The sequence below is a fragment of the Pieris rapae genome, chromosome 16 (assembly GCF_905147795.1).
Source record: "Pieris rapae chromosome 16, ilPieRapa1.1, whole genome shotgun sequence".
In the NCBI taxonomy this organism is placed as follows: domain Eukaryota; kingdom Metazoa; phylum Arthropoda; class Insecta; order Lepidoptera; family Pieridae; genus Pieris; species Pieris rapae.
Window position 1 is genome coordinate 676,582 of NC_059524.1, and position 16,478 is coordinate 693,059.

At 33.2% G+C, this 16,478-nt stretch overlaps 1 protein-coding gene across 1 annotated transcript; it reads right to left on the reverse strand.

The window, feature by feature from the left end:
• Positions 1 to 439: 439 nt before the first annotated feature.
• On the reverse strand, positions 440 to 12,480 carry LOC110991759. Its single transcript, XM_022257243.2, has 9 exons — positions 12,396 to 12,480; positions 6,259 to 6,347; positions 5,719 to 5,783; positions 5,113 to 5,219; positions 2,644 to 2,723; positions 2,309 to 2,382; positions 1,621 to 1,768; positions 1,469 to 1,548; positions 440 to 807 (listed from the first exon to the last, which is right to left on the reverse strand). The coding sequence occupies exons 1-9, from the start codon at positions 12,408 to 12,410 to the stop codon at positions 701 to 703; spliced, it is 765 nt and encodes a 254-aa protein (XP_022112935.2). The 5' UTR covers positions 12,411 to 12,480; the 3' UTR covers positions 440 to 700.
• Positions 12,481 to 16,478: the final 3,998 nt, after the last annotated feature.

Genomic DNA, 16,478 nt, shown 5'->3' on the forward strand with positions numbered 1-16,478 from the left:
TTTTATCGTAACGGTTGTCGTTTATGCTTCGACTAGGAGAAATGGAGCATGGTGAGAAGTGACAGAATGTATACAAAATGTATATCAATAATTAATTATGCAATTTCGATATATGTAGTTTTAAACACTCGTATGTAGCAACTTTGGCGCGCTGTAAAAAAGTTCAACTTTAAAGTAATTTGAATTAAATTAATTTAAATGCTATCGAAACAAGTTCTAAGCGAGCTAATGAAGCAAAGAAAGCCCTAAGAGAGACGTTAATGAGAAAGCAGCCTGCTTTCTATTTATACTTTTCTTAAGTGGTCATTTAAAAAGGAACTCATTAGATATTTATTTGTTATATTTTTTTCTACATATTTTCATCACTCGGCAATGGTGTACCATGAAATAATGTAGACGTATCTATGCCGTTGGATGACACAAGAAATAAAAATAATAATTAAATTAAATTTGTTTATTTGTAAATTTATTTATTTACATAAGTATACAGTACAGAGACACGATATACAAAGCATTCTGCTTTATGCCTTATGCTTATGCTTAGCACATTGTATCTTGGAATATTTTTGGACAGGTTTGCGTAAATAAAATAAGATTGTTTCCAAAAAAATCTAGTTTTTACAAACAAATTGATTTAAATTTAAAAAAATGTCAGAAATCTGTAATGTCCTATAATTTTTTTACGTTTTTTAATAAATCATTAAAGTTTTGGTCGTTGGTTTGGTAAAGCCTGAGAATTCGCTAGTGGCTCATATTCTTCTTTGGTCTCTTCTCTCATTTGGCTTAACTTCTGTTTGTTCTTTGGTTCTGCAAATATAAAGTTAAAGTATAATGTATCTGCGGAACAGAAGTTGGTAAAATATTAAACCATCCAGGCCCGGATTTCTTAAATCTGGCCAGGATTTTTGTCAACTCGTCAACAACATTCATAATGTAAAATGTACTTTTGTTGCGAATTAAGAGTCGGGGATTTCTATTCTATAATGAAAATATATTTTAATAATGGAAGTCTCTGCATTAGACGAGCAATTTTCAAACTTCCTCATTTCATATACGCGATTTTTTAACATTGTTCAGATTTACATAACTTATCAACGTTTCATTTTACATTACATGTGACACCTTATATACGTTCCGACATATAAGGACTATTAGGGTCTGTTTCAAAATGTCCGGATAAGTTCCAAATAAGCTCTTCAGTATTTATTGGTAGGATAATCAGTATTTTTGCGTTTCACGACTGTCAGATAGCGCTATTCGACATGAAACGCGAAGTATCTTATTTGGAACTTTTATCTTTCGAATAATTTATGTGTTGCGTAGCTATTTGGTACTTTATCCATACATTTAGAAATAGGCCCTCAATGTGACAATTTATGCACAACTTAGTGACAGTCTAAGTTCGGAGATTGAGTCCAGCATACATCTTTCGCGGATACAATTATTAAAAAAAACCCTGAATTCTTACGATTTAAAGCGGCTGCTTGAGCTGGTCCCTGAACGGATCCAAATTGGTTTAAACCTGGGGCTTTCTCAACCGGCACAGCTCTGAAAATAACAGTAATTATGTATTTAATATTTCGTCTCGTAGTATTAATTTGCTTGGGTATGAATTCTTACTGATAAGCTGGATTGGGGTAGGCGAACGTAAATGGTCGTTGAACGGGCGCAGTACCCAGGAATATGTTAGGGCTTCCTTGATAGCCTGGATTTTGGTACGGCACCTGGACTTGTCCTGATGGATCCAGAAGAACTGGGTTCTGGTATCCTAAAACATATACAATGCTTAATAAGGTGTTATTTCACTCGGTTTGCCATTACTGTAGTCTAGACAGTTAATTAAAGATCGAAATTCAATCAAGTCGCTAAAATTCCTTCAGTTCAAACGTTCCTAGGCAATAAGACTAACATATTCTAACCTAACCTAACCATTTACAATAAAATACAACATAGAATTTCTAAGCTCGTCAGCTTCACGATCACACCGATAATCATGGCGGAGTCGTCAACAAGTTTCCAATTTCACCAAATACCACAATTTGAAACAAAAACGACTTGCCAAAAGAAAGACTATCAGTAATCAGCTGTTGTCGTGACCGCCATCTTATTTTACATTATTTATCAACACGCTGGCACGTCGTCGGTCGGACAGATAGTTAAACGTTTTCGACGTTGCTTAATTTTAATCAAATAGCGATTTGATTGAATATCGATCTTAGAATAACTGTTTAGAGAATCTATGAATATGAATTAACTCCGTGATTTAACTTCTTTACTGCGGCATATAAATTATATACTTTATTTATACCTGGATAAGCGTTATTTCCTTGTGGTGCAGCTGCTACGATGTAAACAGGTTGGTATCCGCCAACCGTTCCGGGTCTATAAAATACAAATTATTTAATAAATGATTTTTGGGATTAGTTGGATTCCTCTTACGTCGATTAAAACTTATAAATAAGTAACCTCCTTGTGCGTTTGAGCGTTTAAAGACAGCAAATTAATTCTAGAAATAAAAATAATGAAGACGCAATATAGTCTTTGGTTCATGGGAATTTATTTTCATTCAAATATGAATATATCATAATTTAATTTTACTTATTTAACATTATATGACAAGTGAAAAACATTTTAACAATTTACCTTATTCCTGGCACGGGCATGTGAACAATAAACACTCTCTGGCCTGGAATCAAACCAGGGATATTTGGAGCTAGAGGAGTCTGAAAGAAATACATTTTATAGAGCAAAATGAATAAGAAAACTTTTGCTCAAACTTATCGACAGGTGTAGCGTATCGTAGATACGCACTAAAATGTACATACTATATAGTGTAGTATTTTCTATACGATTTTGATGTATGTGGCAATATAAATACAGGACACTAAGAAAAGAAGAAAACAGACGTCACTCAGAACAGACTTTTAAGAATATAAATTAACTAGCTGACCCGGCGAACTTTGTTCCGCCTTAATGGCAATAAATAAGCAGTTTGGGTTTTTTTATTGGAAAAAATACAAAAAAATTAAATACCTACATTAATCATTCATTATTATTTCTGTATTTTAGTACATAGGTTGCTCTTCACTTAAGTACCATGTGATACACGACATTTTTTGTTTTATTATCAGGCGCAAAAACAAACAACGCTGATGGTCTTCCGACCCGTGAACATGCCACGTATAATTGACCATGGGAAAAACATGAATGTTCTAGATTTAAACCACAAACTTTTAAGGATTGGCCTTGTGATTTGTTGATGGTCATGGCAAATGCAAGACGTATCGGAAATTGAAGTCTTTTAAATTCAAACGGCATATCGGTTGGGATCATCGGGATCCTCGGAATAAGAACTTCCTCACCTTTGAATTTTCCTATCATTATCGTAGCGTAAATTACATTGTTCTTCAATTTTCTAACCACCAAACGCATACCATTATGTAGTTCAGGTCATCTACATCTTTATTCTTTTTCTTCTTTTTTATCAGTAAGCAATGTAACTCTCATGTTTGTTGTCAGCTGCAGTTTCGTCACATAGCGCCATAGATTTGACGATTTGAGGCAAGCGTTTATTTCGTCGACAGCCGTAGATCTTGGAATTACTGGCAGTATTTGGCGGAAATCGCCAGACAGTAAAATCATTGCTCCTCCAAAACATCTCGATTCATTGCGTAAATCTTTTAATGTTCGGTTAAGTGCTTCCAATGCACGTTTATGCGCCATTGTGCATTCGTCCCAGATGATGATTTTCGATGCCGCTAAAACTTTGGCCATTGCTGAGTGTTTTGCAATATTACACGTTGGTTCTCCAATAGTTTGAAGATTTAACGGTAATTTTAATTCTGAATGAGCCGTACGGCATCTTTCTAACAATGTGGCTGCTATTTCAGAAGAAGCAACTGCAACCGCTATGTTGGATCTCGCCCGAACAGTTGCTAAAACTAATGACATGAGGAATGTCTTGCCAGTTCCACCAAGGGCATCTAGGAAATATAAACCACCATTTTCATCATCGTTTGCCTTCATTAAAGTATCATAAACTTCCTTTTGTTGGTATTTCAACAGGGGTACATTCGTTTGAACTACTAAATCTAATTCCTGGTGATCATATTCACGTTCCCGTTCCAATACTCGATTAAATGCGTCATTCGACAACAACAACAAATAGAAACATTCATCATTCTTTGGATGAACTGTATACATACGACAATACCGAGTTTTATAGTTCTCTTCACTGTTTATACGAATGGGCAATAGCACTATCATTATAATTAAATTGTAAATTGTAAAAATAATTAAACGTATTTATTTAATAGAAATATTTTGAATATTGATTTCTTACAAATATCAAATTGTCATATATACGTCATTACATAGCTGTCATTATACGTCAATTACATAGCTATCATTTGCGTTTTATTATTCCAAGTCTGATTCTTATTTGTTATACCACTTTTTATAGTGACTGACGTTTCATGTCAAGTCCCACAGGAACGCTGTCGAACGGGATAAAAAGTATCCTATGTCCGTCTCCTGGCTCTAAGCTACCTCCATACCAATTTTCACTCAAATCTGTTCTTTCGTTCTTGAGTTATAAGTGGTGTAACTAACACGACTTTCTTTTATATATATAGATTACCGTTGTTTGTTAAGAAATATATCAATTTAACAAAGATAAAAATAGGTTGTGATTTATAAAAATATAGAACATCCCATACAGGCGTTAAAAATGCGAATGTTAAGAAAGTAATTTTCAATAGCTCCAAACCACAATAACCACACTGCTGTTTTCAGATGTATTCTCAAGCATATTTACATAACATTTGATAATGTTTCGATAGTTAAGTAGAATTGACAGTTAAGATTTATGAAAATCAGTAGGTATCTGATGAAACCTTAAGAAATAATTTTGGACAAATATAGCTTCATTTAACACAAGCTTCAAAGTCAAGAATTTAAAAAAGACCATTAATATCCAAGTTTAATTTTGTTATTGTTGCTATTTTACATAATATGTTTATTATGATTACAAGTATGTACTTTGTTTTTTCACCTTAACAATGCTGAATTTGTTTATATAAAAGGCTTATGTCATAACAATACATATCTTACCTGTTGTGGAGGCTGCTGTGGCTGCTGTGCTCCGGGGATAAGTTCCACCTCACTGTCAGGGTCCAGGGTCTCCAGTCTTGATGGAGTGTCATCAGTATTTGAAGCCACTGAAAAATTTTGAAGGCTAATCAAAATGCTATAATAACTATACTACTACTTTTGTTATGTCACCAGCTGCCCTCTTAACAATGCACTCAACACTTTGGGTGGGACCGTCTCTTGTTGCACAATTTCTGTATCCGTTTTTTCTAGGAAAGAAACAACACTCGCCCAATAAACTGGGCATGTCGTTCCCTGGCGTCTGTAGATTCCGTAGGTTCAATTCAATGGGCGGACGCAATTTATACCCGCCAAGTTTTGATTCAAAAATTCCTCAGTTGAAGTTTCGCTTTTCAAGTCTTTTCCAAATTATTTAATATTTCTTACTTGGTGTCTTTCAAGCGCATCTTTAGAAGGGTGTACTTTGTCATTAGACGAAAAATAATCCTCCGATTGACTTTGTAGATGAAGATATTCTCACTTGGCGCCTAGCACACTAGTAAATTGTAATATAAATAAATCGTACTTTTGTCACGAACTGAAGCATGTTTTAATTTTTCTTCTTACCTTGTTTCTGTTGAGGTTGGCTGTAGAAGTTTTCTAACTGCGGTGCTCCAGAATAATAGTCCAATCTGAATTAAAAAATTTAAATTATGTATATCCAAAGATAACTTCGCTACTATCTTGTTCGATGTGAATGTTATCGTGTCAACTTTTAACCTGTGTTTTCTTTTAGTTTTTTACATGATACTATACTAGTGTTTCCCAACGTGGGGCCCACGCCCTACCGGAAGCACTTTGATTGTTATTCTGGCTATTTGAAAATTTATTAAAATTACATGGAATTCGAATTTCAATTTTTCATTATATTGTTTTGAAAATGTACTTGATGTGAAAAAAATTCCTAGCAATTTCTTCGTTTAGCCTATTATGTAAGTTATTTAAGTTAACAATTCAGTTTTTATAGATTGACAATAATATATATTAAATTTAGAAAAGCTACAGTATTAGAAAACTTGCATGGATATTACCAATAGATTTCGTCGTAAGGCAAATCGGAATCCATGTATGCAGTAGCCTGTAATTCAAAATTATTAAATTTCTTACGGATTTATTTGTGGATATTGCTCCTGAGTGTAGTAACCAGATGGAGCCGGTGGAGCAGCAATTGCTGCGCTAACTATCCCAATTAAGTACTGAAAATAAGGAATTAAAACAATTAAAATTTGTTTAGTTGAGTCCTATAGTATTTAAAGAATACTTTATTAGAAACACTTAATAGTGGTAAATAAATAGAAAATTTTGTCACATTTGCCCAAGATATTAAACCTTCAATTCTAACGCCCCCATTGGATTCATCTAATTATAATTCAAGAAGTTGACCATCCTTCGGCCGCACGTGAGGCCAGTAGGTTATGTAAGTGTTAAGTGTAGTGCGAATTTTGATTTGAATAGGTAAAATAGAGCAAATAGTTAAGATCTTAAATATATAACTATTTAATATGTATACTGGTATATACTAATATACTAATAAAAAATCAGTGACGCTACTACCTAGATAACCTACGTCTATATTGGGTCTACATTATATAATTTCTATTGAGGTAGACCTGTTTGTTTCTACACTTGCTGAGTTCACAAGAGTTGCTTGCTATATTGTTAGTTAAAAGATTTATTTATATAAATATAATTTATATAAATAAATTATATTGAATTAATAGTATCTGTTAAGGTAGCATAATGTAGTAGAATACATACCTAAATAAATGGCTTTCTTTTCGACTTACTGAGGAATTCTCATAGCGAGGTTCGAGTTATAGCGATTCCAATGTATAAATAGCACAGGCCTTAGATGCATTATCAGTAATATCAATCGATGATACAATAAATTACCATTCTACGTAACTTCAGTATGTATTTGCAATAATTAATTTGTTTTTCTCATTCTAAGGGCTCACAATGATCGAAGGTTTTAAGTAACAATAACAACGTTTGCTTTGTGAACCCGGAGATTTTTTATATTATAAGGTACAGAAGTTTTTAAGAGAGAGGATGAAAAACTAATATCAGGTTAAGATATTTATGATATTTTTTTATCTTTTATTTATAAAATAACATGAAAGTATGCTTAAAATATACAAGCAAATATGACTTTACAAATTATACACACATACCCATTAATTAGCAAGGAAAATATAATAACTATAACTAAGTAGTAATTAAGCTGTAGAAGTAAGATAGCTGATTCACTGGAACATTAAAGTAGTTTCAAATCTGATATGTAATTATTTACACAAATGACAAACACACACACAGAGTGTTTATGTATACTTTAAACGCTAATAATTTAAAATATACTGCCAGTTCAGGTTCATGTAGAATATAAAAAGAACAGGCAATAAACTCCCCACCACTCTTATTACTAAGTTCTTTTTTTACAAAATGAAGTGAGCTGCAACCACGAAACCATGGTCCACGTGACATTTTTAAAAATAATTGAAAAAAAAAAATTTGTCCTCCATCAACAGTGGGCATTGTGAAATGGGAGTACGCACTTACATTATCGGGGGTACAACACGCAAATTATTCAAAAAACATTCGTCGCCTTCTAATATAAATTATCATTCACATACACTTTATCATACACGGATACTGTGATACTAAAAAAAGGTTACTAAAATTCCAAAAACATTAGAAGTAGAAAACCTATTTATAGAGAAAGATCTACTGTGAACCGTTTGTTTGTCACCAGTCTCCAATGAATATTTTTCCCTCCGTCGTTTTGACCTTGACCTTGCTATATGTCAACGCTTGTAAACTTGTGTGAGGATGTTTTGGTTGTTCTCACTTTAACTATCTTCATATTTAAATTGTTTACGTATACTCAACGGAGTTGTATTTAAAGTCGTCTGATTATATCTAAGTGTTGATTACAAAACATTGCAATTCAAAACCGGAACAATTCTTAAAAGGCTGTCAACGCACTTGCGAGCCTTCAGGCAGTGTTAGTGCCCATGTGCGGCATTTATCACTTACACATCAGATTAGCCTCCTTCCTTGCCACCTGTCAGATAAAATTTGATTACTGAAGAACAGAATATAAAGGGTGTAAATAACAACGTCCGCTTTGATAAAAAATCAAAATTTAAATAACTAATCTAGGTAACGTCATAGAAAATAATAAATAATTCTAAATTTACATTTACCGCTTGTTAAATCCAAGGAAGGATGAACGAAGAATAAACCTTCCGCCATCCTATTTAATTGCCATGTATTTTGTTTAAAATGTCTGCAAGGACATTTCATCATGACTTATGGTGTTTTAAAAGCCTAACCACCTTCATGTTTTGTATGTAGGTTTTTAATTTCTTGAAAATAATAGTAATAATAAGTATAGTTAGAAAACCACGTCATACAAAAGCATCCCTTAAGGCGCAGACCTTATACGCGAGTTAAGTCAATAGTATCTACATGAAAGTTTGTACCTGATTTTTCTGAAGAAAATATTTGCCGTCTGAGGAATTCGTTGAACTCTCTGATTCGATTTTAATGCTAATTGCCAACAGAGTGATTTGCGATTATGATATGTAGATACGTGATTTTTACAAAATAAATAGTCAAAAATACATTTTATGTGTGCAGTGTATGTAAAGACGGATTTGGATGGTGGTTTTAGGTAAGAAGCGTTTAACATAAGCATACCGATTCTTAAAAGCTGACAAAGCACTTGCGAGACTTTTTCTAGCTATGTGAGTGTCCATGAGCGGTGGATATCACTTAATGATGCCCGTTTGCCTCCTATTCGGTAAAAATAAAGTAATCCCTTGTTTACCTGTTGTACAATGGACGTACCTAATGGAGGTACCTACCAGAGAAGCGACAAGTAACCATAACCAACGAGCATGCGTAGTATAATATGGTGAAGAGAAAGGTATGTCTGAAAGGGTATGTATTGAAAATGGAGATCTGTAGTCTCTGCCTACCATTTTGGGAAAAAGGCGTGAAGTTATAAATATAATATTTTACAAACTGAGGAGGACTCTCAGGACAAGAATTATTATTACTGTCTAACTATCAGAATAGAAGAAGGTAGTTGATATCATGTATTTGGTGTTAATACTAATATGATCACTCCACACTAGCAATACCAGAACAGTGAAACCAGGACGAGTTGCTAGTCTTATGTTAAGTTGAACGTACGAATAATGTCGTCTTAGATCCGAGTTCAAAAAAGAAAAATGACACCGTTAGTCGCGTGTTAAATTGCACATTATGTTAAACAAACACAGACTTCGAACAAAAGAAGTCATGAACTATATACATTCGTTCTACAAAGATTTTAAATTTCAGTCCTAAAAACATGTATGCTTAAATTATACATGAATATGACTTCACAAATTTCATACACACGGTCCGTGCCGGCTTCGCACGGGTGGATATTAACTTTTTCAACACTGACATAAACCTATAGACATACCTAAATATTAATGTATTTAGCAATATTGTACCGCTGGCTCCCGTTGTGAGAACAGAGGCTCACCTGATGTCAAGTGATACCGCCGCCCATGGACACTTTCAGTGCCAGAGGGCTCGCGAGGGCGTTGCCGCCTTTTAAGATTTGGTACGCTCTTTTCTTGAAGGACCCTAAGTCGAATTGGTTTGGAAATACTTTTCGGAAAAATTTAAGTTTTAAAGGTTTGCTTGAGAAGGCCAAGCTACCGCTCTCCTTATAAGTTGTGATCAAACGCCTGCTTTGAGATTTAATTGGAATCTCTTCCGAGTTTATGGCTTATCCATTTCCACTTACATCAGACAGATTTGCATCTATGATAATCTTAAAATACTCAGTATTAAAAATAACCGTTCCTCTAAGAACGTCGCACGACCCTGGTGATATAAGCCATCAGTTTAATTCAATTAAGGCATTTTATATTTCCTAAGCGTAGTTTTAAGTAACTTCCATACAAAATGAGGCCATTGAGCAGTAACGATGCGAATCCCCGCAGATATGTCAACTGTAATTATAGCATTATAGTTGCGTTGTTGTGATGCAATCGCTTCTACGGTTGTTGGTCTTGTGGAAATGCGTCTGACAATTCATATAAATGAAACATAACATGGCTTTAACTGAAGTTTATAATATTTATTTCGATACCACAATTCACTTCCCCGTCACTCATAAATAAAAGGAGTATTAAGAATAGCGCTAAATAACCTGCATCATAAGCACACCCCACATAAATAAAAAATTCATTTCGAAATATATGTCAGTTGCAATTGGATATGACTATAGATATGACGAGACGAGATGTATGCCTTCAACTAACTCAATTGACTTACAACAACACTAGAAAACAGCAACACATAAAAGTTTAAGTGTAGTCTTTTAATGTGTTAACTTCCTGCGCAGGCGACGTTGCCTAGGCTTGAGGGTGCGTTGCCCTGAAATAAAAGTCGCAACGACGCGATTCCGATCTTAATCACTAACTTATCCCTCATAAAACGTTTGCACATTTCTTTGTTTACAGTGTGAAAATCCCACATCGCATTTGTGAAGGCAGATGTTTCTAGAAGATGGGTCTTACTTGCAATGACCCAGTGGATAGAAGAAAGAGAGGACGTTCATCAGAAACGCGAGAAATAGAGATAAGTAGGCCGTCAGGCTTACTTCAGATTATTAAAGGCCTCTCTATCAGAGATTGAGTACGAATATAAAAGATAAAGGCTATCGTCCGAAAAACATAATTATAGTTGAATAATATTTGATGAGGGCAATCCACCAAACCCGTCTTTGTGGTACCGCTTTTTTATTAATGTCAAATCTACATCTAGTTGAGCCTAACCATTGTTTCTAAAATATTTAAGACTCAGACTTCAGATTTATTTTGGTATAATTTTAAATAATAATAATTATAAAAATTATCGATATAAAAGCAAATTGACCAGGCTTATTTTTATATTTATTAATAATTATTTAATTTTATAGCCACACAGATTACAACATTAAAATACTTAGACAATATATAAAACTTATTACATTGATAAACAAAATATATCTTATGTTTAAGAACACTAAAACTAAACCTTTTAATAAATGACAGTTGATTTTAAAGAAAATAGTTTTTTTTCAGCTAAACAAATAAGCTATTTACTTGCGTAAACAGACTATTATAGTCTTTACATAAAGACAAGATTGCCAGATAAATACAGCGTTTACAAGAACTATAAATATTATAAAGATGCGTATGATAAGCGTATATAGGAAGTGTTAATCTGATAAAAAGTTGTTTCTTTAGACAATACCGCGGTAGTTTTTCCATACAATAATCTGAGTTGAAATAATAATACCGGTACTGCGTTTTGAAAGCATTCCATTATTAAATAAATAGCAAAATGTCGCTTATCTTGAAAAAGATCTCAGTCAACTAGAAGTGACTGATACAATTAATTTTTGGTAGATACACCGGTTTTTTCATGGTTTTCGCATGCATAGACCGTTTCAGCAAGTGTTATTTATGTATATAGAAAAATCCTTACACAGCCATGATCCTAACTCCAGAATTCTGCACTAAGAGTCACTTAAGTTACTTTGATTTTATTTAATTAGAAGTAGGCTTCGCTATTGTCTCATTATATAAGATGCCACCCACTAGAATCGCGACTGCGTTGCCAGCCTTTTAAGGTTTGTAACGCTTAGTTGATGAAGGATACTAAGTTGAATTGGATCGGACATATTTCAATGGGCAGCTGTGTCGAAAAAATGGCAGAAGGCTCACAAGTGTAATGTCGACCTTTTAGGTATCACATTCTTGAAGGACCCATAATGTCTTTCATAAAACGAAATTTGTAAAGTAGTAAAAATACACATTTGAATTTAAATAGCTAAAAAAGACAATGATATTTATATTCGGAGCATGGTAAAGAAATGTCATAAGGCTCGCAAGTGCGTTTCCGGCCTTTAAGATTTGTTACGCTATTGATGGTTTGATAGACCGTAAGTAATAAGTCGAAATTCACATACTTCGTAAACCGATATCGGTAGAGTATTTAAATGTGAAAATTTATTTTCATAGAAAATCGTACATGAAAAAAACACGAAAATATCTCAATGTACCTACTGTAATATGTAATGTAATAAACGAAATAAATATCTCAGTCTTAATAAGCCTCTTTACGCTTGCTTATACTTCATGTTACTAAAACATTATTCGCGTAACCGTAAAAATTATCTGTACATTACTTACAATTAGTACCGGCATTTTCCTCACTCACAGATCACAGCACAAGACAGTACTGTGTGTGGGACGCATTCGCCAGCCTTATATCAAGTCACACACGCATCAATGCGTAAGCGCAAGTTAATGTGTCATAGTGTTTATACGTCGTTTAGTGGTTAGCATGTTCATGGGATCTTGGGTTCAAATCCCAATTTTCGAACATTTTTTGTGCCTTATAAAAATTCGAATGGAAAAGGAAAGTTCTGTTCCTAACTAAAGGAAGGATCATCGCCTAGTCTAGTCTAAGGATATATAGAAGTTGTATTTTGGGAATTACTATATTAGCGCGATTCAGTGTAGGTGGCATCGTAATCTTTCTGCAACTGAGCGTTTCTTTAAACAGTTTTGCCGTGCACTATGTGGTGGTGCCTACTGAGGTATTTCCGAGTGAATTCCATTAACGCCCAAATTCAACAACTTATCTCAATCCATTTTCGACCATCTGAGGTGAACATCTCCATTCAATTATTGATAAAAGTGTGCTAATAAACAACCGACGGATTGTAATAGCCATTTGTCGATGCAAGCTATCCATGGTAGGTCGGATCGGTGTATGTGGAAATAAACTGTTGTATGAAAATGTCAGTTCAACTGTGCCAATATCCTACCTTAAGATTTTAACTTACACCAGTTTTTAAAATAATTAAAAATCTATTTGATATGTTTAAAAATAGACAAGTATATTTTAATATTATTTGTATGGTTGTATTTACTTTTTTTGGTTTATATTGATTATCAAATATGAGTGTAAAGAGCCAAGAGATTGCATTTTATCCGTCGCCAAAAACGGATTGTGTTTGTAAGTCTGATCTTAGATTGTTTTCAATCTGTGGATTAATTATTGGATTCGGTTAGCTGTGCAGCAATAGATTTCCTTTCTATGTGCACATTTAACATTTGTTTAAAACATGTGAGATGTATTAAAACAGTCACTGGAACACATTGAAATAATGGCAGAAAGTTACTTTAAATCCATTTATTTTTCTCTAAGAAAATCCCCCGGAAATTGATTCATCAGTAAGTTGCAATAGTTAGTTACTTACCTTCGAGTTAGCACAAAACGGATAATGATTATTTCTCATCGATAGTTAATGAAGTTGGCGCGAAGCCAATAACTACACAATAAGATGTAGGAAGTAAGAAATGATATTCAATAATATATAAAAGATGTCAACAATATACAAAAACGATTTGTGAAATTCCTTTGTTTTAAAAAGTGTTTCTATAGTTATGAAGATTCTTGGGAATATTTTAATTTAGACTCATTAGAATGTTGGCGGAGTCGCCAAATCTTATTATTGGATATACTTAATGGGCTGATAGATCCCCTATTTGCTGTAGTTAATTTCTCTTAGAATCCCTCCATCATATGCGACGAGAGATACTCTCAATTGTTTCATGTGCCTCGTACGAACACGAATTCTAAGTGTAACTCGCCAATGTTTCGGGTTTTAGCTAAGTATGACATTCATTATTTTCTACCTTACCTCTACCTACCTACCTTTATAAATATACAAATACATAGAGTGATCATATACTGGTAGATGGGCATCTATTGGCGCTTTTACCCAATTTTTACCAAATTTACACAGAAGTTTCACCTCTGACATGGGTACTTTGTACACACGTGCTTTGATAGAACACAAAGCCATGTTAGATTCCGTTAGACTAGCCAAAGTTCGTTTAAACATTTTGAATCGTTATGTACTTTTTTACTGTCATCACATACATCATTCATTATTAAATGTATAGTCATATATACTACGCACACGGCGCAGTTTTGTTATAGTAAATTCTAAATTGTAGGCTACTGAAAATTATTAAATAAAGACAAAGTGTTATTTCCTTAGTAAAAGAACGGTATCATCCAGTCATTGTGGCAGAGATTGTATTTTATGGGTGGGCAAAAACTTTGATAATAAATTTGAATAAAGTTGTGGTAAATTGGGTTTTGTCACCAAAAGCCACAAGTGACTCTTTCCTTGAAGAAGTTTACTCACCAACTTTGTATAGTGCGTCATTTTCGACTTACTAGATTTTAAAGAGAAGATTATTTTTATGATGCATATGAAGTGACTTTTTTCTTTTTAATTCTTTAAAAGGCGTCTTGTTATTTAAAATTATTAAGAAAGACATAAATTATTTTACGTTTTGACGTGGCGCAAATTAAAGATCTAGCTAGCAGATCTTTATAAGATATAAATAGCAACAATGATTTTTATTTCAGCAGGTCAAACTACGTACTGGACGTCGGATTTTTTTTTATTAAAATTAAATTCGGACTAGTAACAGCCAGTTAAAATAGCAACTAGAATAAATAAATATTATTTTGGTGTTTTAAATCAATTTTATATACGACGGTGATAGCATTTACTAATAATTTGTTTATTTAAATAAAATATTTTTGATTTATTTTAATATTTATCGTTAATCACTACTGCATTTTATTTATTTTTTTCCATACGCCAAAGAAGTCTAACTTCTAACGCGTGTACATAAGTACACACACTCTTTTTTTCTTCATAATTATTTATTGATGCAACCCCTTGGACTCCATGAAATCCTTACCTATTCTGAGTACAACTAACAGTTCACTATTAGTACAATCGTGTAGCTAAACTGCATTTTTTCCAATTTATTTGTTTTATTTTTTAAATTGGGGAGATCAATGTCAATTTTTTGACGTGGCCATTCGTCTTATTTGATATCTTGTTCCTGTTCGACTGGCAAATGTGTGCGTTTTTCGTTATTAAGTTCAAGTCCATACTATATAAGTATTCAGGGCGCGCTTCAGTTTTAATGAAAGATGTGAATTTAAGGTATATTATAAAAGTTGTATTAATAATATTAATACAACTTTTTTCTTTAATTGTCACGAATTCGATTTAAAATTATGCGTATTTTAGTCACAACAGATGGCACCACATGCTCTTTGCAATCGTAAAATTAATTTATTTACGTATTATTCTTAAATTTTCGATATTTTATTACTTATTTTGCTATTCGGAACGGAGAAGAATCCACCAAAAAGAGATAATCGACATGGGTCCATACGATCTTGAGTTATAAGTGGTGTAACTAACACGACTTTTTAAATATTTATATGAGACATCATGCATTAGTCTGCGAGTGCCTTACTACAACCTCGTGAGAATATAATCTATGTGAATATTTTAGAGTTCCAATTATATAGGTGTTAAACGTAAATAATATGGCACGTGGATTATTAATAAACATGTGTGCTATTTAAAAGTGAACTGCGCATTTCGACTTCGTTAAGATTTTCTTAAACGCGTAATAAAAACAATTTAATAAGTATAATCTTAACAAGGCAACGTTATACATTCATTGATTTTTTTCTAGTTATAATATACATACATATATTATAACTAGAAAAAATACGTCACAGTTGGCAGCGCCGACACTCATTCTAGAAACTCAATAGATATGTTAGAAGGGAATGTATTTATTTTTTTCGAGACAATATTGTTAACCTACATAGTAATAGATAATAATTAAAAATGCATAAATAGATAACTAAATTAAATTTAAAGAGTTTCTTTGATTTTCTTATTTATTGTTTGCGTCAAGGGGTAATAAATTGCAGTAAATATACTTACGTAATAATGTTTTAATAAGTAAGATATTTCTTAAAAATCCTCTTAATAAATATAGAATTTAAATGTAATATGAGTTGGGGTGCATAAAACCTTACAACCAAATAAGACTGATACGGGCTCTAGTAATCTTCATCTTCCTTTATACAGTAGAAACTATCTTGGCTCGAAAGGCAAAGGACCGATGCTTTCGAGATGTAGTGCTGGTTGCTAATGCTAAAAATACCGTGGACTGCCAATATATTTTAAGAGAGACACTGGACAGAAAACGGAGGATAATCGTGATCCAGATGATTTATTCCTTGACTCTCAGACATAAGCTGCAAAAGTCTACTTTACTACTCTACCACTTCGTCTTGTTTTGAACAAGTCGAAGTGGCGTCATCTGGGCGTAGAAATTACGTAACTATTCTATTATTTATAAGAAATGTCG

What these genes read in the sequence shown, in the direction of transcription:
- LOC110991759 (XM_022257243.2), bottom strand. An exon ending in AGGAAATAACGCTTATCCAG is followed by an intron (nt 1,769 to 2,308) that starts GTATAAATAAAG and finishes TATATGTTTTAG; the next exon opens with GATACCAGAACCCAGTTCTT. An exon ending in TCAAGCAGCCGCTTTAAATC is followed by an intron (nt 808 to 1,468) that starts GTAAGAATTCAG and finishes TTATATTTGCAG; the next exon opens with AACCAAAGAACAAACAGAAG.